The sequence below is a fragment of the Octopus bimaculoides genome, chromosome 8 (genome assembly GCF_046866305.1).
Source record: "Octopus bimaculoides isolate indiv1 chromosome 8, ASM4686630v1, whole genome shotgun sequence".
NCBI lineage: Eukaryota > Metazoa > Mollusca > Cephalopoda > Octopoda > Octopodidae > Octopus > Octopus bimaculoides.
Window position 1 is genome coordinate 88,565,516 of NC_142935.1, and position 24,299 is coordinate 88,589,814.

The following is a 24,299-nucleotide window of genomic DNA, read 5'->3' on the forward strand; positions in this document are numbered from 1 at the left end:
ACTGGTGCCATGTAAAAAGCACCCCTTGAACTTTGGACCACACAGAAGCAATGACAAGTGACTAAGACTGTTGGCAATATACTGTGCTTGAGAAGACCCATCAAGTCAAGTGAAATCATAGTCGTGACAGATGCCAGTGTCATGTAACTGGTACTCATACTGGTGCCATGTAAAAAGCACCCCTTGAACTTTGGGCCACACAGAAGCAGTGACAAGTGACTAAGACTGATGACAATATACTGTGCTTGAGAAGACCCATCAAGTCAAGTGAAATCATAGTCGTGACAGATGCCAGTGTCATGTAACTGGTACTCATACTGGTGCCATGTAAAAAGCACCCCTTGAACTTTGGGCCACACAGAAGCAGTGACAAGTGACTAAGACTGATGACAATATACTGTGCTTGAGAAGACCCATCAAGTCAAGTGAAATCATAGTCGTGACAGATGCCAGTGTCATGTAACTGGTACTCATACTGGTGCCATGTAAAAAGCACCCCTTGAACTTTGGGCCACACAGAAGCAGTGACAAGTGACTAAGACTGATGACAATATACTGTGCTTGAGAAGACCTGCCAAGCCAAGTGAGATCATAGTCATGGCGAATACCGGTGTCTCATAACTGGAACCCACTAAACTCTTGAAGTGGTTGGCATTAGGAAGGGTATCCAGCAGTAGAAACCAAACCAAATTACATTGGAACCCGGTGCAGCTCTCCAGCTTACCAGTTCCCAGTCAAATTGTCCAACCCATGCCAGCATGGAAAACAAATGTTGAATGATGATGATGATGATGCCACTGCAGAAAGATTACAAAAAAAAACTGACAAGGTATATATATCAAGATATTTGCACTTCACTAGAAATTGTAGACACAGATGTAGTAGGTAACAAAAAAGCAGACACCAAATGTATATAAAAATTTCATTAAATTAATTTGGTGTAATAGTCAATAAAACACGTGTAAAGATGTTATAAGTAAATCCTCCACACTTCATTCTCTTGTATTACTCTATTCATACTCTAGAACCATTCAGCCAACACATATGTAACATTAAATTACTCATATAATAAATAACATCATTAATTATTATGATATTATATAATAAACTTATTGTATACAGTGCTCAGGTGCATAATAACTCATTAGAAAAAGTAACCAAAACTGCATGAATAGTACATAAAATATGCACAGGAAGTAAACAGTGAATAAGTCTAAGAATGACCTTGCTCGAATGTTTTTTAATGTGCACTGGCACAAGTGCCAGTAAGGTGACGCTGGTAACGATCACGCTCAAATGGTGCTCTTTACGTGCCACCAGCACAGAAACCAGACGACTGATCTGGCAATGATCCTGCTTGGATGGTGCCCCTAGCGCTACACTGGCATGGGTGCCAGTCATCGAATTTGATTCGATTTTTATTTTACTTGCCTCAACAGGTCTTCTTTGCAAGCAGAGTTTAGTGTCCAATGACGGAAAGGTACGCATAAGTGGGCTGGTTACACCCCTGGCATAGGCCACGGGTTATAGTCTCACTTGACTTGCCGGGTCTTCTCATACACAGCATATTTCCAAAATATATATACATATATATTTTCCAAATATATATATATATATATTTTCCAAATATATATATATATATATATATATATATATATATATATTTGCGGTATATATATATATATATATATATATATATATATATTTGCGGTATATATATGTATATATATATATATATATATTGACAGTTTAACTGAGATGGTAGTATGCATGGTTCCAACAACACAAAGTTTAATGAAACTTAACTCTGTCGAAATTGTAAATCTTCAATTATCAGATTGATATATTCTCTCAAGGAATATGTAATTCTAAATATATATCTTATTGTTATATTTCAGGATGGCCATTTAAACACACGCACTATATATTTGTTCTTCACTTCAGATTTACTTTATTATTGTTCATATTCTATGTCGTTTGACTGGAAATCTTTTGTCACACATCCTGTAACTCTCCACCCAAAATGTCCCCTCTTGTTCTGTTTAGTCCATTCCATTTTTCTATGGTGTGTATCCTTATCTGTGCATACATTTGTATCAGTGTGTGTGTGTGTGTGTGTGCATACATGTGTGTATATGTGTCTGGGTTTTGTATGTGCATTTTGTGTGTGTGTTTATGAGTTTGCTTGTTATATTGTTTGTATCCATGTCCAGTATTTAGGTTTTTGTTCTTTTTTTTTTATCCTTATATCCTTATATCAAAAGTGAATAAACTCACAGTGTTGTAATCTCCAAGTTCTCCTTGTAAATCTCTTATTTCTGCAGCCAGAGTTTCAGCCCTGCAACAAATATGAAAGAACATGATGTCTTCATTGATGTTTAGTGGACTGTGGTATAAAGCATGGCAATGAATTATACAATATGGCAATGTGTTATACAACATAGTATTGTAGTGTATATATCATTCTGACTTTCAATCTGTCCTTCTTTTCTCTGCAGTACTACAGGACATTTTCATTTTCCTTTGCATTATCTCATGTCAATCTGTTTTGTGGTCGCACGGCTTTTTTTGTTGCATATGTATATTTTATTTTGTCGTGTTAATTTTCGTCATTGTCCTGTACATTAGTTAGCTATTCCCAGTGGCTTTTCACCACTGGCGTCACCAATAGTGAACAATATCAATGTTAAAGGCGTGAATTAGTAATGATCTTTTAGTCATTGACCGATGAGGAATAAGCTACAAATTTTCTGTTTGTTATGCTTTGGTAATATTTCTGTTTGTTGTGTTTTGTCAAATTTTTGAAATCTATATATATATATATCAGTATATACTAACATTTGTTTTTATGTTCAGTTATAATAAAATCTGATAGGTTACTCTAAACTTTTACAGAGTACAGATTTGTTATTGCAGCGTGGAAGGTGTTTATAAGCCATTTAAAATAACACACAAAATCCGTTAGATTCACTTCAGCATTTAAATTTAATTTGTCAAAATATTTTCGTCGCTTTGAGACCGCGACCTATTCACTGACAGCACAGAATTTTGTCAGTGAACAGGTCGCGGTCTCAAAGCGACGAAAATATTTTGACAAATTAAATTTAAATGTTGAAGTGAATCTAACGGATTTTGTGTGTTATTTTAAATGGCTTATAAACACCTTCCACGCTGCAATTGTTTTCGTTCCAGCACACGATCTCAGATCAGGTCACTTGCTATGCAAGTACATCTCCGTAATAGATTTGTTATTCTTATCATTTAACACACACACACACACACACATATATGGGTGCTAATGTTAGGTGGCTGTGAGTGGTATGAATCTGGTAATGAAAATCAAACTGGAGTATGGAAACAATTAATGAAAAAAACACGTAAACATGGAAATCTTCACATCAGCCTTGGAATTTAAAGCCTTTGAACTTCCAACATGCAACAACTACACTGATTCTCATATCCATTGCTGATGAAAGGAGTTCCATGTTTATTTGTTCCTTTCTGTTTATCATATCCATGTGCCATTTCAGTTTTCTTTTCCATTCTTTCTTTTATGTGTGTGTGTGTGTGTAAAAATATGTATACATACATACATATGTGTGCGTGTGTGTATGTATATATATATGTATATATATATGTATATGTAGGAATAAAGTATGCAATTATAACATGCGTTTTCTCCATTCCTTAAATTTTTAAATATACTCAAATACCCAAAATTTCAAGGAGTTTCTACCTCAAAAACAGGTACTACACCACAGTTATTTTGTGTTCTTTGCTACCTTGGTTTCTATTAACCCATTAATTCTATCCGAAGAATTTTTATTCATTAAGATAGAAGAAATACATATAATTATATATATATATATATATATAAAAGGATGCATGGCCTAATGGTTAGGGTGTTGCACTCACAATCAGAGGATCATGGTTTCAGTTCCTAGACCAGGTGGTGTGTTGTGTTCTTGAGTAAAACACTTCATGTCATGCTGCTCTGCAATCACTTCAACACCTGATGAGTGGTACACTGTGCGTCTGTTCAGGCAATGTTGATTCGATGGAGGGAGTGAGTTAATGTACGGCACATACATTTGATCACCATAAACAAAATCATTTGTGCAGGTAATTTGGCAAAAGCTGAACCTCACATGTCATTTTTGATGAGAGAGTCTGTCATATATATATATATATATGCATACGCGTATCATCATCATTGTTTAGTGTCAGCTTTTCATGCTGGCATGGGTTGGATGGTTTGACTGAGGACTGGCCAGCCAGTAGGCCACACCAGGCTCCAATCTGACCTGGCAAAGTTTCTACATCTGGATGTCCTTCCTAACACCAACCACTCCAAGAGTGTAGTGGGTCCTTTTTATGTGCCGCCGGCACAGGGGCCAGTCAGGCAGCACTGGCATTGACCATGACATTGATTTTGATTAACTCAACAGGTCTTCTCAAGCACAGTGTATCGCCCGATGATTGAAGGGTACTCTTAAACGAGCCAGTTATGCAACTCTGGCATTGCCTACAGCTACAATCTCACTTGGCCTGCTGGGTCTTCTCAAGCACAGCATATCTCCAAAGGTTTTAGTCACTTGTCATTGCCTCTGTGAGACCCAACATTTGAAGGTCGTGCTTTACCACCTAATCCCAAGTCTTCCTGGGTCTACCTCTTCCACTGTTAGGGTGTGACAATTCTTCACACAGCTGTCCTCATCCATATGCAACACATGAACATACCAGTGCAGTCGTTTCTCTTGCACACCATGTATATATATGCATATATGTATGTGTGTGTGTGTGTGTGTATGAGAGAGAGAGAGAGAGAGAGAGAGAGAGAGAGAGAGGGATTGAGGAGAGAATAAAAAATATTGTATTTTAAACTGTCAGCTAAGAAAGGATTCTGCAAAACAACTACCTTTTCTCATAGGACAGATAACTGGAATTCTCTTCATTGATGACCTCGACTTCTTTTTTTAGTTTAGAAATCTCAGAAGACAGCTCATTATTCTTTGCCCTGAAACAGACAAAATTTCTCATTTGAATATTATGCAAAACACAAAGTGAGAGAAGATGCTGAATAAGTTTAAAAAAATATAAATAAAACAAATAAATAAATAAAATTTTAAAAAGCAGGGAAAGATGTCTGGAATATGAATTGATCCCCAACTGAAAAAGTATCTTGGAATTTCCTCAGTCATCAACAAGACATCATTCACATAAATTATTTCAAAAGTGTTGTTGACCAATCTTTGTTAAAATATATCATGTCTATTTTTTGTCTGACATAGTAATGAAAATATTTTTGTATCTTTTATTTATATAAAGATTGGATCACAATTTAATAACAAGGAAACAACGAGAAAGCAAAACAGGGAGGGATTAAGTAGCTGGGGTAGCGAGTAACAGATCGTATACCCCGGAACAAACTGCCTGGTTAGCTGCACCCTGCAGACATGACTGCAACAGTGTTGCTATGGAGAATACCTAGTGACACTTACTGCAGCAACCACCCCACCTCATGTGGCTCATTTCTCAGATAAGCTGCAGTTACCTCAATTTTGTGGAGGAAATCAGCACTGCTGGGGCTGTGAACACCTGAGGTTTTGATAGTGACTGACACAAACAGATAGTGGCCAGTCAGACTCCTATATCCATATATTTTTTTCTTCCTCTCCGTAACAGGTGGTGATACCCAGGTTTGAAGCTGGTGCGACTAGGTTGGAGCTGGAGAATGTATTGCTGCACATCATGTTCCGGGTTAGGGATCTGTCTCCCTAGTCTTCATTATTATTATCATTATCATTAAGGTGCAAACTGGCAGAATCATTAGCATGCCTGGCAAGATGCTTAGTGATATTTCGTCCATCTCTAACTCCTGAGTTCAAATTCCACTGAGATCGACTTTGCCTTTTATTTTTCCAAGGTCTAAAAATTAAGTACCAGTCAAGTACTGGGGTTGATGTAATTGACTTAACCCCTCCCCACAAATTTCAGGCCTTGTGTCAATAGCAGAAAGGATTATTATTATTATTGAGTGAGAGAGCAGTGTATGCCATCAAAGTGATGCTGGGGTGCAAATGTATGAAAGTCCAATATACCTATCATGATTACCTATCTGATAAGGATACACCAGGCACATGCATCACAACTGTATGTGCACAACATGGTGATCTCATATCAAGATAAACAATGCATGACCTTGCAGATAGAGCCCAGTTAGAATTTTCTTCAAGTTGAGCAGCCCATCCCACTCAAAAGGTCCTGAATAAGGTTTCTTTAAGGATATTGAAAGAAACATCCATGTTTCCCGAGGTGAATTAGTCAAGCCTCAAATAATTCCTCCCAGCACATGGTTGTGATGCTCCCCGACTACACCCGCTTGTGATCAGAGATGCACATATCATCAGTCACAAAGGGACATACCCAATTGGTTAAGGTCAAGCAACTGACAAACAAATCTGTGGTATTGAGCAAAATATTTGCTGTAGCCTATCTGTTTATACCAAGACAAAACATGTACATGATAGTACTTCCAGTCAGTTAATTCAAACACCCAAATATTCTATGCCACAAGCCTTCACAGTTTAGAACTATTCCAAACCAACATTGGTTAAAATAAATTTTCTTATTCTTTTACTATTATCAATATCTTTTTTTTATCTTACAGCATGGTAGAGTCATGATAGCTTTTCCACACGTGTGCAGGATGTCCTTTCTGAGCCATATTTCTAATGTCTGTCTCTCAAATAATTTTGAAAACGATCAATAATTTAGAAAGCCTATCTATCTTCAACCACTAACTTCAATCGCAATCTTGTTCTAATGTAAGGGACCTGCTTACCTCAATCCTTTAGCATTCAGATTACTGTCAAATGTAATGCTTATTTACTCGTATTGTTTCGATTTAATCATACTTTATCTCGTAGTTTCGAGATTTCGATGATGTGATTGTTTATTTTAAGAACGGACAGTGTAGGGTATGTGTGGGAGGCCTGAACTGGCAAGTTTAAACATAAAACATATAGGGCATTTGGGCTAGATATCGCCAGTTTAAAAGCTAAAGAGTTAATCCATTACTGGTTCCAGACAATGGCTAAAGTAATACTTAGTGATATATTTGATTCTGCTTCTCTTTATGAGATTGTCCATCTTTTAAGAGAAACTTGTACAACAAAAACAACAACAACAACAACAGCAGCAGCAACAACTATAACAATAACAACAGTTTGTTTTAGTGTGAAACTAGAATAGTTTTCTCACCTTATTAACCCAAGGTAATAGGTTCGATCTTGCACCTGTCTCTGTGGACCTAAAGGTTGACAAAACAGAAGAGTATGTATTTCATCAGTTCATTCCTACATATGAACATGTTTCCATGGATTAAAAACATTATTAGTGCTTGTTTAGGCATAACTATTCCTGGTTCAAATACATTTCCTAATCAGATACCTGATGATGATCAGAGATGTAACTGATTGAAATGTAAGATTACCATTATCATTGTCTGAATATCCATTTTTCCCCACTTAATTGTGTCAGACGAAATTTGATGAGATAAATTTTCTATGGTTGGATGTTCTTCCAGACGTCAATCCTCACTTGTTTCCAAGAAAAGTATTGGATTGTGAGATAATTCTCATTTTTTTCCCCCCAATTTATTATAATCCTTTTTAAAGTTATTTGAATTATCATAAAAATTACTTTCATCATCGGATTTTATGCTTTTTTTTTAAAGCTCAGTTCTTTTTCTATCATTTTTGAAATTTGAATAAATTTTACCTCTTTTGCAGACATATGATGATGGAGTGCCAAGTAGAAGAAAAAAATGAATGAATTTATCAGACAACTCAGTTATATTTCCCGGAAGATTATAATTATGATGACAATGATAATTGTGATGATGATGATGATGGTGATGATGATGACAACAACAATGATGACTGAAAAGTGGGAGAACAAGGAAAAAAAAACAAAAACCCTTAATACAATTGGTGGAGTACTTTTAGAGGGTTTTTAATTTTGTCACCACTCCTTTGTCAGTGAGTCTAGCTTTAGTGAATAAATTGACAATTTGTAATACTTACCTCTAAAGCCAGTTTTCATGGTCCCTAATCCTTGCTGAGTGGTTGGTCGGTCAACAACTGTCAGTTGAGCATTCAGAGCTATTCAATAGAGAGACAGACCAATGAGAGAGAGAGAGAGAGAGAGAGAGAGAGAGAGAGAGAGAGAGAAAGAGAGAGAGAGAGAGAGAGAGAGAGAGAGAGAGAGGCACTGTCACTGTTGATTTCTAATAGATATAGATATGAAGCCATAATAGTTAGTGGGTGGAAGGTACAGCTGATTATATTGTTCCTTAGAATAATCATTGGCACTTATTCTATGAACCTAGAAGGATGTCAGGACAAAGTTCAACTTGGCAGGACTCAGAATGTAATGGACCATAACTTAACAGTATAGTATTTTGTTTGTTGCTTTTAAAATTATGCCATCAAACTGTCTTTAATGATAATAATATTAATAACCCTTTCTATTACAGGCACAAGGCCTGAAACTTTGGGGGAGGAGGATAATCAATTCCATCGACTTCAGTGCTCCCACAAGAGGATGAAAGACAAAGTCAACCCTGGTGGTATTTGAATGCAGAAGCTAAAGATGGACAAAATGCCACTAAGCACTTTGACCAGCATGCTAATGATTCTGCCAACTTGCAGCATTAATAACAATAACAACAACAACAATAATAATAATAATAATCCTTTCTACTATATGCACAAGGCCTAAAATTTGGGGGGGAGAGGACTAGTCGATTACATTGACCCCAGTGTTTCATTGGTACTTGATTTATTGACATCAAAAAGATGAAACCACGAATGGCTCAGGAACCGGACCTAATCCTCGGGACCGTATTCCTCACCGCGAGGAGAGTGGATAACTGTGGCAATTTGAACTCAGAATGTAAAGATGGATGAAATGCTGATAGGCATTCTGCCAGCTTGCTACCTTGTTGCCTTTAATAATAATAATAATCCTTTCTACTATAGGCACAAGGCCTGGAATTTGAGGGGAGGGGAATAGTCAATCACATCAACCTCAGTACTTGACTGGTACTTAATTTATCAACCTCAAAAGGATGAAAGGTAAAGTCAACCTCGGCAGAATTTAAATGCAGAACCTAAGGATGGATGAAATACAACACTAAACACAGCCTGTTCAGGTGAAGGCTGAGGCAGTCCCATCTGTGAGACAGTAATATATGCAGAAGGTTATGAATGCATTCACCATCTCTATTAAACAGGTCCTAACTGAGCTGGTTTGCAAGACTTTTACATCCCTTCTACCACATTCTTTCATAAATTCCAGCATGCACCTAAGATGTCATTCCAATTTCTCACTTGCATGACTAAGAATTCCACCAAATATCCAAAGAAATCTTGGTACTTTGCCTCATTTAGGGTATCAATGACCACACATTTGAAGGCACTTCCTTCGCTGCTCTCCATGTTCCAAACCACTGATTTACCATTTGTGTCTAGGAAGATTGTCCACACCTTGAGATCTGGATGTATTTAAAACAACACCGACGTCCTATTTGATCTGGCCCAACCAAAAGATGCATACATCTCAGAGTCAACAAAAAGCACAAGTTAAATGCATGCAAGCAATCCTGGTCCAGTTGAGGCCTTTCACATCCAGGTCCAGTGATCTGAGGCTGTTAAACAAGTGACTTTATGTCCAGGTTTGTCACAGTTCACATACATTTTTAGAAAAAAAATTTCTGGATACAACCATATTGAGCAAAGGAAATACGAAAGCAGTTATTCACACTGATTTCAAAAAAATGAGTAGTCTGGTCTTCTTCATGGGGTTAGGTACCATCTTCCCATCTTATCGGTGTTAAGTTGTTGAATATCTTTAGATAATAATGATTTCTAATTGGCATAAGTTCTCAATTTTGGGGATGGCTACATTAAATAACCAATACTTATTTTACTGAACCCGAAAGACAGTGCTTGTTTGAGAGGGATTTGAACTCAGAATGTAAGGAGATGCAATTAAATACTGAGCTCTATTCAACTACGCCCTTTCCCAAATCAGTGGCACTGTGCCAATATTAAAAATTATTATTATTATCATTATGATTATTATATTAAGATGGTGAGCTGGCAGAACTGTAAGTACATCATACAAAATGATTAATAGTATTTCCTCTGGCTCTTTAGGTTCTGAGTTTTAAACTTCACTGACATTGATTTTTGCCTTTCATTCTTTTGGAGTTGATGAAAAAAGTACCAGCCGAGTAATGGGGTCAATATTATCAACTTGTTTCCTACCCTCAAAAACTGTTGGCCCTGTACCAAAATTTGAAACCATCTTCATCATTATTATAATAGACACTGCACAGTATACAATATCATGAGATTGTTGATTGAAGATATTGTGTCTACCGGGGGCTTGTACTGTTTGTCAAGTCACAAGAAGTACCTCAGACAGACAGTACTTTACGCAATGTGTGTACAGTTCCAAGTAATGCCAGCCTTTGCAATACATCTAGATTGTAGGGTATCTCTAAGGTTTTCAGTTGTTTTTTTCAGATTGGGTGGTACTGAACCCAATGCTTCAATGACAATAGAGATAACCTTTATGTCCGACTCTCGTAGCTGCCACATCTTAGCAATCTCAATTCTCAGGTCTCCATATTTATCAACTTTTTCTCTTTCTTTCATGATGATATGTTGATCTCCTGGCACTGCTACATCGATTATTAGACACTCTTGTTTGTCCTTCTTAAAGGTTACTATATCCAGCCTTCGGTGCTCTAACACTTTGTCTGTCTGGAAATCCAAGTCCTAGAGGATTTTTGCCTTCCCCTTTTCATCCATTACCTTTTCCGGTGTATGTTGGTACCAAGCACCCATAACCTCATATCCATACTTACGGCATAGTAGCCAGTGGAGGTTTTGGATTACTTTGTTGTGTCTGCACTTGTACTCTTTCTGAACAAGACTTTCATAAGCACTAACAATGTGAGTCGCAATTTCGACCATCTTCCCACACATTCTGCAGAGGTCCGATGCACTTGTGTGGTATATATTCTTTTTCACTGAGTTGGTATTCAATGCCTGGCCCTGGGCCGTGATGATTAGGCTTTCAGTATTCTTTTTTAGGTCATCCTTGTTGAACCACCACCATGATGCTTCCAGGTCTTTTAAGTTGTTGGTTTCACAGTGGAACTGACCATGTAATTCCATACAGAGTAGGATTTCTTCTCTCTCATTGGCTTCTCTTGTTTGGAATTCATTAAGTCTCTCAAGTCCATTTTTGTTAACTCCTTCTGCATTAGCAGCATACTGTAGCAGGTCTTTGCTGCTTACCAAATATTCTGCTATGTTTCTTCTTTCACTATTGATGCACTCCCGTACTCTAATCAGCCCATGTCCAACCTTACCTCTCTCCAGGTAAAACTGTGTACATTTACCTTAGGGTGGAGGACACAATGCATTGTCATTGTCTTTTGGGTAGTGCGATCGAGTTGGTCAATCTCTGCTTGTGTTCATCTCAGGTTGGGTGCCCTATAGCGAACTACTGTAACAGCCCATATGTAGATGACAGTCACAAGGTTCCTTGAGTTGAGCTTTGATTTCAAGAGAAGTTTAAGGTGCTTGAAATATGCAGTGATGACCTTGTCTTTCATTTCTGTGTGCAAGATATTGTCCAGCTCCAGGATCCCAAGGTACTTGTAGCCATCATCATCTGGGTCTTCCATTCTCACCCCGTTTGGCAATTCTATGCCCCTACAATTTACTCTTTTCCCCTGCTTCAAAGTAAGCACTGCACACTTCAAGATACCGAATTCCATCCCTATATCCTTGCTGCACATTTGCACAGTCTCAACCAGCCTCTCCATTTCAGGCTTTGTTTTTGCAAAGTTTTAAATCATCCATGAAGAGAAGGTGGTTGAGACGAGGTCCGTTCTTTCTCAGCTCATAATGCACGTAGAATAAAATGCTGAGAAGCAATTGTCCATCAAGTACCAGTTGTGCTCTGGGTCGATGTAATTGACTTAGCCCTTCCCTTTAAAATTAGGCCTTGTGTCTATAGTAGAAAGGAATGCTGTTGTTGCTGTTATTATTGTGTTGATAACTGTTGCTGCAAAGAACACTGGATTGGCAGAAACAGTACAGCATTTATGAAAGTACATTGTGGTATTTAGAGACATTCCTTTCCATCTTATGTTCAAATTTATCTGTATTTGACTTTGCCTTTTAGGGAACCCGTGGAAGAGGTAGGCCCAGGAAGACCTGGGCTGAGGTGGTGAGGCAAGACCTTCGTACATTGGGCCTCACCGAGGCGATGACTACGGACCGAGACCTTTGGAAATGTGCTGTGCGTGAGAAGACCCGGCAAGCCAAGTAAGATCGTTGCCAGTGCCCCTGGACTGGTTCTTGTGCGGGTGGCACATGAGATGCACCATTTTGAGCGTGGCCGTTGCCAGTACCGCCTGACTGGCTCCTGTAGGATTTTCGAGCGAGATCGTTGCCAGTGCCCCTGGACTGGCTTGTGCGGGTGGCACATAAAAGACACCATTTCGAGCGTGGCCGTTTTCGTGCGGGTGACACGTAAAAGCACCCACTACACTCTCTGAGTGGTTGGCGTTAGGAAGGGCATCCAGCTGTAGAAACTCTGCCAAATCAGACTGGAGCCTGGTGTTGCCATCCGGTTTCACCAGTCCTCAGTCAAATCGTCCAACCCATGCTAGCATGGAAAGCGGACGTTAAACGATGATGATGATGATGATGACTTTCAGGGTTAATTAATTAAATATCAATTCAATCAAATTGATTATGCATTCTTCACTTCACAAACTGTGATAGTGTGTGGCTTAGATTTTCAGCTTGGGTAGTGCATTGCGTCCTTCAGCAAGGCTCTTCATTTCACATTGTCACAGAATACTCAATGGTACCTGAGGCTTGACTTTGCTAGAGTCCCTTTAAGAGAGAGATGGAGGAATATCAGCCTGAATGCCTTGAAAATTCAGATAAGCTCCAGCCTCATGAGTCTGTAGGCTTCAGTTGGAAGCAGACTTAACTTCTCAGAAAATGGAAAAAGACAAAAATAATAATACAAATTAAAACATTTTTGGCTAGTGGCTGTGTTAGAAATATACTGTAAGTCTAAAGATACATCTTCTAAGCTCTCATTGGTTATGTGGATACTTTGTAAATATCTTATGAAGTGATGACTGTGCCCTGCATTGTTACAGGCTGCCCTTTGGCAAGGCATAGTACCCATTCAGTCACCCTGCCTGGGATACAGCAAAGTCATGGACTGCAGTATAACAGACTGTGATGAGGTGGTAGAAGAGCTCAAATGAGCCAACTGTGGTTCTTATATTGATGTTGAGCAAAGAAATCCTAGAAGATCAACAGTCAGGATCACCAAGCTCTATCAAGAGAGTAATTGCAACACATCCATTGGGGTGGCATCCATGGCTGTGTAATCAGTCAATGAAAGATTCTCTATGACTCAAGCTTCCAATTCAAATTCATAATAATGGAATTGTATGGCAACAGAGTCATGGGAATCCGTGGATGCAGTGGAAAAAAAAAAAGGTTTCAAAAGGCTTTTAATGATGGCAGATTCTTCTGTGGATCTGTTTTATGATACGATACAGGCGAAGGAGAAATTTCCCCACTGGAAGCAACACCAGTCTTTCTTAAGTAGTGTTTGCACTACTGAACTGGTCCAAATTCTCAGCAACTACTACATGAGCAGAAGCAATGTAGAATTTGATGTTCTGTTGAGATCTCCACCAGATGTAAACTCATGACCTATCAGTTAGTAGTTTACTGCCTTGTCTAGTCAGCCATCTTGTCTAGTCAGCCATCTTGTCTATATACTGGGTTACACAGTCTGTAGTCCTGTACAGAGAACGTAACACTTCTTCCTTTACTGTCAGAGCATAATACAATGTACCAAATGTATTTGTCTACCAAAAATATTTCTGTGGTGTTGCTGTCTCCATGGTGATGGAGGAGAGGAGGTCATTGCAAATTAATAAAGCTCTAAATTATAAAACAGTATTTAATTTATAGGCTGACAAACGTTGTTAAGTGGAGATAATGAAAACATTAAGATAACTTGTCTGAGTGACAGATAAGTGGTTTTTCTGCCTGACACTTTGTAAATTAGTACAGTACATGGTAACTGAGATGAGATGGTGACGAAGAACATTTAATAATGTAGTACCTAGATTATTTATTAAAAAAACTGTTTAGTCAGCAATGAAACCTCTTTGTAGCTGCTCAGTATGCTTGAAATAGCAATTAAATTGCCCTCAATCAAATGATTTAATGTCTTTAACATAAGTACAGAACAAAATATCAAGGTATTACTCATTGTACTACCAATTTCTACCAGAATGGACACCCTTCTGTGTTTAGTCTGGTTGGCAGGTCTCACAGGTCAATGAGGGAGTCTGTATGTAATCATTTGATCTGATAGATATAAGAGCCAAATTTGCCTTAAGAAACTCCTAGTTATCTTAGAAACCAGATGCATTATAGTCAATAAGAGAAGTTCTGTATTGTTGTTGTTGTTTAACCCCAAATCATCCCTGATCCAATGGATCAAAGGCATTCAAGTCAGTCTTTCTTCCTCAGAAATAGTATATCCTAGATTACATAACACACATATCTTGGATTACATTACACACAGTATCATTTTATTGCATTGGTAACATGTAATTTGAGGGAGATTTGATTGATATTTCAAGCAAATCAAGTAACCACATGGAGGTTCCTTTGTTGGTTTACTTCTATCTAGTCCAGTAGTTCTCAACCATTTTTTATCTATGGGCCTCTTTGATTACTATTTTATTCTGGTGGACCCCCATTGCCATTCGATGTTTATAAACTAGTTTTATAGGTCTTTAAAAATTCCTATTTTGCTTTTCATACTTTAATTTCTGTAGGTGTTGCTATATAAAATATTAGAGAAAGAAATATAGCTTTTTCTTGCAACAAATACATCCAAAATAACATTTTCATGGACTCTTAAGATACTATGGTGGATCTCCAATGAACTATTTCGCTTGCATGGATCCCCAAAGTTGATATAGAACCCAGTTGAGAACCACTGATCTAATGACTTGTCCTGTATGATATAACATGATATAATGGTTAAGAGTGACAACTAAACCTGCCCTCATCAAACTTCCTACCATCTTTAAAATGAGTCACTGAACCACACTGCCAATGGAGAAAATAGATTGCATTGCATTGTATTGTATTTATTCTCTTCAATACAATAGTTATATATATATATATATATATATTTATATAAAGGTTATGAAGGGTATTGGAGTCAACAAAACCCTAAAGATACAGGTAATACCGAGTAAGTGCTGTATACCGACTAGTTTTGCACCTGTCGTTGTAGCAACATGAGTAGGGAATATAACATAGGTCGTGTATTAGCGTGTGTATGTATAAAGAGAGAAAAGGATAAAGAGACCAATGGCAAAGTTAGAATTATATTTTATGGATAAAGTCTTACAGCTGTTTCAGGGAAAATCCAATGTATCCTTTCATCGGAGACGGTAATAGTAGAAGAATGGATTATTACAAGTCTTACAGCTGTTTCAGGGAAAATCCAATATATCCCTTCATCGGAGACGGTAATAGTAGAAGAATGGATTATTACATCGATGTAATAATCCATTCTTCTACTATTACCGTCTCCGATGAAGGGATACATTGGATTTTCCCTGAAACAGCTGTAAGACTTTATCCATAAAATATAATTCTAACTTTGCCATTGGTCTCTTTATCCTTTTCTTTTTTTATACATATACATACATATATACATATTTATATATATATATATATATATATATTGGGTAGGGGGGAATAGTCAATTACATTGGCCCCAGTGCTTAACTAACTCTGAAAGAATGAAAGGCAATGTCAACCTTTGTGGAATTTGAACTCAGAATGTAAAGACAAATGAAATACTGTAAGCATTTTGCCTGGCTTGCTAACAATTCTGCCAGCATGCCACCTTAATAATAACAATGATCTCAAACTTTGGCACAAGGCCAGCAAGTTTGGGGGAGTGGGTAAGTTGATTGCACCAACCCCATTACTCAACTGGTACTTATTTCATTGACCCTGAAAGGATGCAAGGCAAAGCCAACCTCAGTAGAATTTGAACTCAGAACAGAAAGGCATGAAATGCAGCTAATAGTTCTGTAAGCTTGCTAATTTAACAATAATAATAATAATAATAATAATAATAATAATAATAATAATAATAATAATAATAATAATAATAATAATAATCCTTTCTACTGGAAGCACAAGGCCTCAAATTTATGGGGAGGGAACTAGTCAATTACATCAACCCCCAGTGTTTCACTGGTACTTAATTTATCAACAACTCCGAAAGGATGAAAGGCAAAGTCGACCTTGGCGGAATTTGAACTCAGAACATAGTGACAGGCGAAATACTATTAACCATTTTGATCAACATACTAACAATTCTGCTAGCTCGCTGCCTCAATAATAATAATAATAATAATAATAATAATAATAATAATAATAATAATAATAATAATAATAATAATAATAATAATAATAACAACAACAACAACAACAAGATCAAGAATATAATTTTTAAAAAATTTCAAAAAAGCTGGAAAAGATATAATGTTACTATAGACTGACCTCCTCCAGAGATTAAATGGTTCCCGACACGACCACCACTTCGAGATGCACTTGGGTTCTGTGGGAAACAGAAGATATGAAAAATACATGAGTATAGCAAATAATATTTTAGACTAAAACTTAGATTTATTAGTTTGATACCACATGTGGGTACATAAAACACACACAATCTAAAACATGTTTGTGTGTGTATAGACACACATATAGATACACACATGCATGCAGACACACAAACATAGAATATATATAGGTCGGATATATATATATATATATATATATATATATATATATATATATATATCCAACCAATACTTTGGAGTACCTTAATTCTTGGTTTGGTTAGTGCTTTCGGATTATCTTGTTATTGGATTACCATGATTATGTCAATTCTTCATCCTTTATAGATATACATACATACATATATATACTCACATACATATACACACACACACACACACACTCAAGCATGTATACAAATAAACACATACATATACATGTTTTCCTCATATATGCATGCACACACACACTAAGTCATGCCATTATATTTATACACAGGTACATACACACACTATATGCGTATGTGTGTAGATAGATAGAAAATATATATATGTATTTATGCACAGATGTACCAACATATATACATAGACATACACATTATATCCATCTATCAATATATATATATATCTTTATATATCTATATCTATATTTACACAGATGTGTGTGTGTATGTATGTGTGTATGTTTGTGTGTGTGTGTGTATATGTGTGTGTGTGTGTGCATGCATATTCTTTTATCAAACCATGTAAATTTAGCAACCCAAAGATGTCGAACACAGCTGTAACTGAAGGATGGCTGACTGGTTGTTCGGCGCCATAGATGGAATTGTTGGCCATCCAAGTGGTGCTGGTGTTTGTGGTGGTCATTCTTGGAGTGTCTCTCAGGCCTTGTCATGGCTGGTCAGTACATGAGGCAGCAATGTGTTGAACAACATAACATGCTCTATCTTGTTGATGTTTCGTTGTCATCATCATCATCATCAACATCATCATCATCATCACCATTATCCTCATGCTCATCAACATAATCACTTCCACATAATCATCATTGCCAGCTCCATTACTGTCACTACCACTTTGTGTCATCATCATCATCTTCATCATCATCAAAATTATTAATTACCACCACCATCACCACCATCATTGTCATTATTCTCATCACTTATACAAACACAGCCCCTGAAACCATCACCATTACTGCAATCATACATGCCAGAGTGATAACCATAGCAGCTCCTCCTCCTCCTCCTCCTCCTCTTCCTCCCCCCCCCCCACCACTCTTATCACTGTTACTCACCCTCACCATTATCTACACTACCACATCTACAATGTACAGTCAATGCCACTGTCACCACCACCACCACCACTAACACCACTGCCTTCACTAACATCATCATTACCATCAGAGCATCCAACCTCTATGACAACTACTACCACCACCACCACCACCACTTACCTTCTCACCATTATGACAGTCATATACCTCCACCATTATCTACTCTACCATATCCACAATATACAGCTGTTACCACCACTACTACTACCACCACCACAATCACCTTAACAACTACTACTTCCACTAACATCACCACTATTGCCATTACAGCAGCAGCGCTACTGCTGCCGCTGCCATCACCACAGCCACCACCATCTTGCACACCATCTCACCCACCAATGCTCTTTTCTTATTTCTTTACTGCCCACAAGGGGCTAAACGCAGAGGGGACAAACAAGGACAGACAAACGGATTAAGTCGATTAGACCAACCCCAGTGCTTAACTGGTACTTATTTAATCGACCCCGAAAGGATGAAAGGCAAAGTCAACCTCAGCGGAATTTGAACTCAGAACGTAGCGGTAGACAAAATACCGCTAAGCGTTTCGCCCGGCATGCTAACGATTCTGCCAGCTCACCGCTTTTCTGCTATACCACCACTGCTGCTATCATCATCATCATCATCATCATCATCGTCGTTAGATCTAGTCCTTGCCCATAAGTAACAAGGCCCAGTTTTAACATTACCAGCCTGATCTGAGAAGCTAATATCAACCAGTTGTTCACAGGGACCAGCAACAGACTACTAGTGTTAACGGAGATACACTAGTAAAAGTGGCAAGCAGGTAGAACCATTAGTATGTTTGGCAAAATGCATAGCAGCATTTCATCCATCTTTATGTCCTGAGTTCAAATGCTGCCGAAGTTGATTTTGCCTTTCATCCTTTCGGGGTTAATAAATGGTGGGGATGCCCTTCATAACATGAATCATTTTAGAGAGCATACTGGATGCTTTCTACTGAGTAACTTGCATGACAAAGTCTCATCAACTGAGAGGTGAGTGGAATTGAGGGTGGTGGCTTTGTGCCAGGCAATGAGAGGTTAAGCTATGACAGAGGAACAGAGACAGGTGTCTTGCTGTAGAGGAGATACATGGCTACCCCAGTCAGAGAGAGAGGGGGGGAGATGAGATGGTGGTGATGTGCTAGGGTGTACCCTCAAGGTACAAAAAGTGAATGTAAGTGGAGTGGTACAGTGGATTGGATAAGGAGAGTGGGTAGGGAGTCTAGGAGAATGTAAAAGGGAGAGGGAGAAATGTGTAAATGTGCTTTTTAATAAAACAAAACATTGCTCAATATAAATGAAAATAAAACAAGGCAACACAATACCATAGAACAATAAGTAAAATGTGGCAGGATCAAATACTTGGGCAATAACTTTAAGCAAATAAATGTAAAAGAAGAATATATTCGCTTATTTGGGAAGTTGAAAGACAAAAGAGAGAAGTGTTGTGACTGTGGTGGGTGTGAATTGACAGGAGTTGTTACAGTTATACAGCCGTGTGTCAAAGGAGAGAGTGGTGATGGTGATGGTAGTAGATGGTACAATACTGTTGTTCCATTCTATAAAAGGTGAGTTTCCATCATCACCATCATTATCCTCCTCCTCATCATCATCATTATCTTACATCCATCTTCCATGCTGGCAGGGGTTGGATGGTTTGACAAGATCTGACAAGAGCTGGAGGAGTATGTCAAGCTTCAATGTCTGCTTTGGCATGCTTTGTATAACTGGATGCCCCTTCTTAACACCAACCATTTTATAGAGTGTACAGGGTGCTTTTTGGTGGGAGACCAGAGTAAATGAGATTGCTAAGGATCTTACAAGACAAAAATACGTTGATTGAATGGGCTTGTAGAAGTGAGAGTGAGGTGGCTTAATACCAGGTGTCTTGCTCTAGAAGAAATACATGACTACTTTTCATTATATAGGACTACATAGAAGATAGAGATGTTGGTGATGGGACGGCAGAGCATATCATCAACATATGGCCTGGCTCTCCGTTGGTTATGACAAGTGTTCCAGTTGACACAATTGATGGAAATGCCTGTTCGTGAAATTAATGTGCAAGTGGCTGAGCACTCCACAGTCATGCGTACACTAAACATAATTCTCAGGGAGATTAGTGTGACAGAGAATGTGATAAGACTGGCCCTTTGAATTACAGGTACAACTCATGTTTTGCCGGCTGGTGTAGATTGGAGCAATGTGATGGAGTAGCATGTGGTCCTTTTCATGTCAACATCTAAGTTGATGAGTATAAGAAAGAATATGAACTAAGAACAGGGAGGTGTATGTGAATAAGTTCAAAGGAGTATGAAAAGGAGAATGACAAGTGGTTAACAATGGAGGTAAAGGTTGAAGCAATGAATGATGTACAAGAGTGGCGGTATGGACAACAATAAATATCAGTATAGAGGTGAAAGAAATAACTCAGAAAGGAGGAGGTGATAAATTGTAGTACAGGGAAGTGGGTGAGAGCAGTAGTATAATATAATAAACCTGTAGATAAATTAGAAATAAGGAAAGCTTGGGGGGAGAGAGAGAGAGAGAGAGAGAGAGAGAGAGAGAGAGAGAGAAAGAGAGAGAGAGAAAAAGAGAGAGAGAGAGAGAGAGAGATGGACAGGAGCAGGATGGAGGGTCAGCTCTCTCCTGTTTCAAATTAGTACACAATGATGCATACCATTTACAATAAAATATCAGCTGTTTATCTATTTAGAAACCTCATAAGTTTCTAAAGGATGTGGAAATAGCAGACGACCAAGGTAGACATAGCAGACAGTGAACTGGAACAATACTTACCATCGCTGTAGTCAGTCGCGTAGCAGTACCTGGCTGTCTTCCAGCGGCTTGAGAAAGGAATAAACATGACATCAGGTATTTTTGCAAGAAACTTATTTAATGAACATAACAGAAATCAAAGAGTATTAAGCATGTACCATCTAACCCTTATACAAAAACTGAGTTGATTGATCATTCTACCAATTTTGTGTTAAGCTGGTGAAAAGACAGAGTTAATCTCTTCAATCGGGATTTGGATATTGGTTTTAGGAAAATGAAAATAACAGGGTCCAATGACAAGTCTGTGGTAGTAAGTGGAGTACAACAAAACACCAGCATTCTAGCTCTTTTGCTTTTCATAATGTTGTCAGATATAGACAAAAATATACAACCAGCCAAACCCAGTCACTAAAGTGAAGTCAAAAATGAAAACACAAATGATATGTGTACCAATGAAACTTAACTGTCATATACAATTCAGCAGATGACAATAACATGTTGTCCAATATCACAAAACTCCATACTCCCCATTCAGAAGATCCTCAACAAAATATTCTATCATGCTCCAAGCACAGAAACAATTAAAAACTCTAAGCTTGTTCTCATGGCCTGGATTTAGCAGAAGAATGTCTTTCGAAATATATTTACAGATTCTCAACATCCTGTTGACAGCTCAGTGGTAGAGTACTATTAAGCATTTAGTATGAGAGACCTGATGGCGATGTTGTCTGAGCTGACAACTGCTGCTAGAGGTCCAAGCTTTATCTGTCAACTGAACAGATTACAAAAAACATTCACTAAAGAAAATAAACAAATATGGAGACCTTAACCACAGGGAACACCTCTGCACATTATGTCTTTACTCTTTATAATGCTGGTGGGAATGATATGCCATAATTTGTATGAAGAAGATTGTCAATGCCTTGTTCCAAACATCAGTATACAAGAGGGAAAATATAAGTGGAATGGGAGACACAATTAGATCTCAACACTCCCTTTCTCAAACTCTTGTATCAAGAAGCTATAACAGTAGCAGTTTTGTCATTTAAAAAATAGGTGTTCAATTTCTGAATGTTGAGTAAACGGCTGCAAAGCATTAAGTGATAAAATTTATGCATAAAAAACATCGTATAAAAATGGGAATTAATAAATTTTCTGGAAGTCTGGTATTGAAACAGCTGTAAGAGATGTTTGTCAATTTTTTTTATCAATAAATAATAATTTATTAATTACCTCTCTATTTTCTCATCTTATTATTATAATAAATAAATATATATAAACCACGGTTTATATAGTTACCTTGTAGTTGAGTATTAAATGTAATGTTCAATATTCTTTGCATAGGTAACTAACCAGTACTCTCATAGAATTTTGCTATCCCAGAATGAGGTTTGTAACCTTTAATTGTGCTTGTTATATATATATATATATATATATATATATATATATATATATATATATATATGGGAGAATATACGAAAAAACAACAACAGACGAGGACAGGTGGTGTAAATAACAAAAGGATGTATTAGTATGACGCTCGGGAATACGGAAAGTCTTTGACGTTTCGAGCTACGCTCTTCAACAGAAAGAATACGGAGACAAGGAGAAAAACACGGAGAAAAAAAATTGAATAGTGTTCAGTCAACGGTCAATCATAATAATGGCTGACCATATACATACATGTGTGTGTGTATGTTTTCGCGTCTGTTTGTCTCCCCACCTCACCCCAATCACCGCTTGATAATGAGTGTTGATGTATTTATGTTCCCGTAACTTTGCCGTTCGGCAAAGAAAGACCCGATTGAATAAGTACCGGGTTTTAAAAAGTAATTCTTGGGATCGATTCATTCTGCTAAAATTCTTGGAGACGGTGCCCTAGTATGGCCGCAGTCTAATGATTGAAACAAGTCAAAGAAGATCTCTTCAGGTTAATTGCGACAATCCCGTTAAACTAATCTAAAACAAAGTTAGCAAGCAATGCAAGGGAGGTAAGCGAGGTATACAACACCTGAAATTACTAACTCTAAAAGTTGTAACTAATATGCAAGTCGTTCAAGCTGCTACAAATAGCAATCACATCTCCCGCAAATTACACCATCTTGTCTTCAAAAAGCGGACTAGATAATGCAGTCTTTAGGTACGGTATATTTGAAAATAAGTCGAGATGGTCACGACTAGAATGTCTTTGATCATAAATCTACTTAACCAGGGCTGATTTAGGGCTAAATACCGGCTGAAATATTTACAGACGTGTTTATAAAATGTTGAAACAAATCACCGCCTGGCTGTTTTTACAAGCTTGTCCGCTTTATAAGTAAGGGAGATAACTTCTATAAAACGACGCTTTTCCAAGTGAATGTATTTCTACAAACACGCCATGTCAGTCGTTCCTTATTCTCGCACACACTAAAATAGACATCAGTATATGTGCGTATCTCTCCTGGAATAATTAACCTACGATTTCCAGTGACTAGTCTTTTTTTCTGTAAGGCATGTATGGCCTTGTTTCAATGTCTAAACACCTAAGATACTATGGACATATCTGTTGTAGAGATGGACTGTACACATATCTAAGATATTATCATGCCTCTATTGCAAAGACACAGTGTGTTACCTCCTCACTGAAATCTATAAAAGATAGAAAAATAAATGTGAAAATCAACAGCTAAAATATTCAATGCAATCTTCAGTTTGGTTTTTAAGCCTACCTTTACTTAATGAATCTTGGTTTGTGAGTGGGACAATAAGATCTTGAATATAAGTGGCCAAAACAGAGTTTCTCTGAAAGAGTTGTAGGAGTTTCATTACTCAATAGTGTGTTTGTAGTTCAGAGATTGCTCCTCCACTCTGAGAGGCCTCAGCTCTGGTATAACAGGTATCACGTTAGAATGTTCGAGGGAAGAACCACAGGATAGATTTAACAGGCATGACCAACAAGCATGAATAAACCACAAGCAAGATGGCTGAATAATATCCATAGCTTTGGTTTATCTCACTTGGGGATCCAGCCTAAACATTTTTGATAAGACACCTAGGAGCCTGAAGGGCATATCTGAGATTTCTACTCTTATAGCCTTCATATGAATATGAATATCAAGCTATGAAGATAAATGGTTGTTCAATGTAAACACTAATCCACAACAAACAAGAATACTATAACCACTGACGTATCTTGACTCACACATCTATCATGATTCAATTGGTGATTCTGCTTCTATTTTCCTTCTCAAATTGTTGATTACAATATCAAATATCAACAATAAAGGCTGTTGAAAATATTTAAAATGCATAAAATATTCACATTCCATGACGGATAAGGTATTTACCTGAAGCAGTTACAGTATTTACCGGGCTGCATAGTCATACTGACCATTTAAAAAGACTTATAAATACTTAC

General features: G+C 37.6%; 1 protein-coding gene across 6 annotated transcripts in view; it reads right to left on the reverse strand.

Annotated features, from left to right (window-relative positions):
* LOC106880036 (intraflagellar transport protein 74 homolog) overlaps window positions 1–24,299 on the reverse strand; it is a 108,934-nt gene that overhangs the window by 72,165 nt on the left and 12,470 nt on the right. For all 6 annotated transcript variants that reach the window (XR_016242935.1, XR_016242934.1, XR_016242933.1 and 3 more), the window contains exons 3-8: window positions 20,921–20,967; window positions 16,728–16,785; window positions 8,088–8,165; window positions 7,264–7,312; window positions 4,919–5,017; window positions 2,278–2,338 (exon numbers count right to left, since the gene is read on the reverse strand). Coding sequence is in view for 3 of the 6 variants with exons in the window: in XM_089356776.1 (XP_089212902.1) it covers window positions 2,278–2,338; window positions 4,919–5,017; window positions 7,264–7,312; window positions 8,088–8,165; window positions 16,728–16,785; window positions 20,921–20,967 (392 nt within the window). In the remaining 3 variants the exon portion in view is untranslated. The remainder of the gene's footprint in view (window positions 1–2,277; window positions 2,339–4,918; window positions 5,018–7,263; window positions 7,313–8,087; window positions 8,166–16,727; window positions 16,786–20,920; window positions 20,968–24,299) is intronic.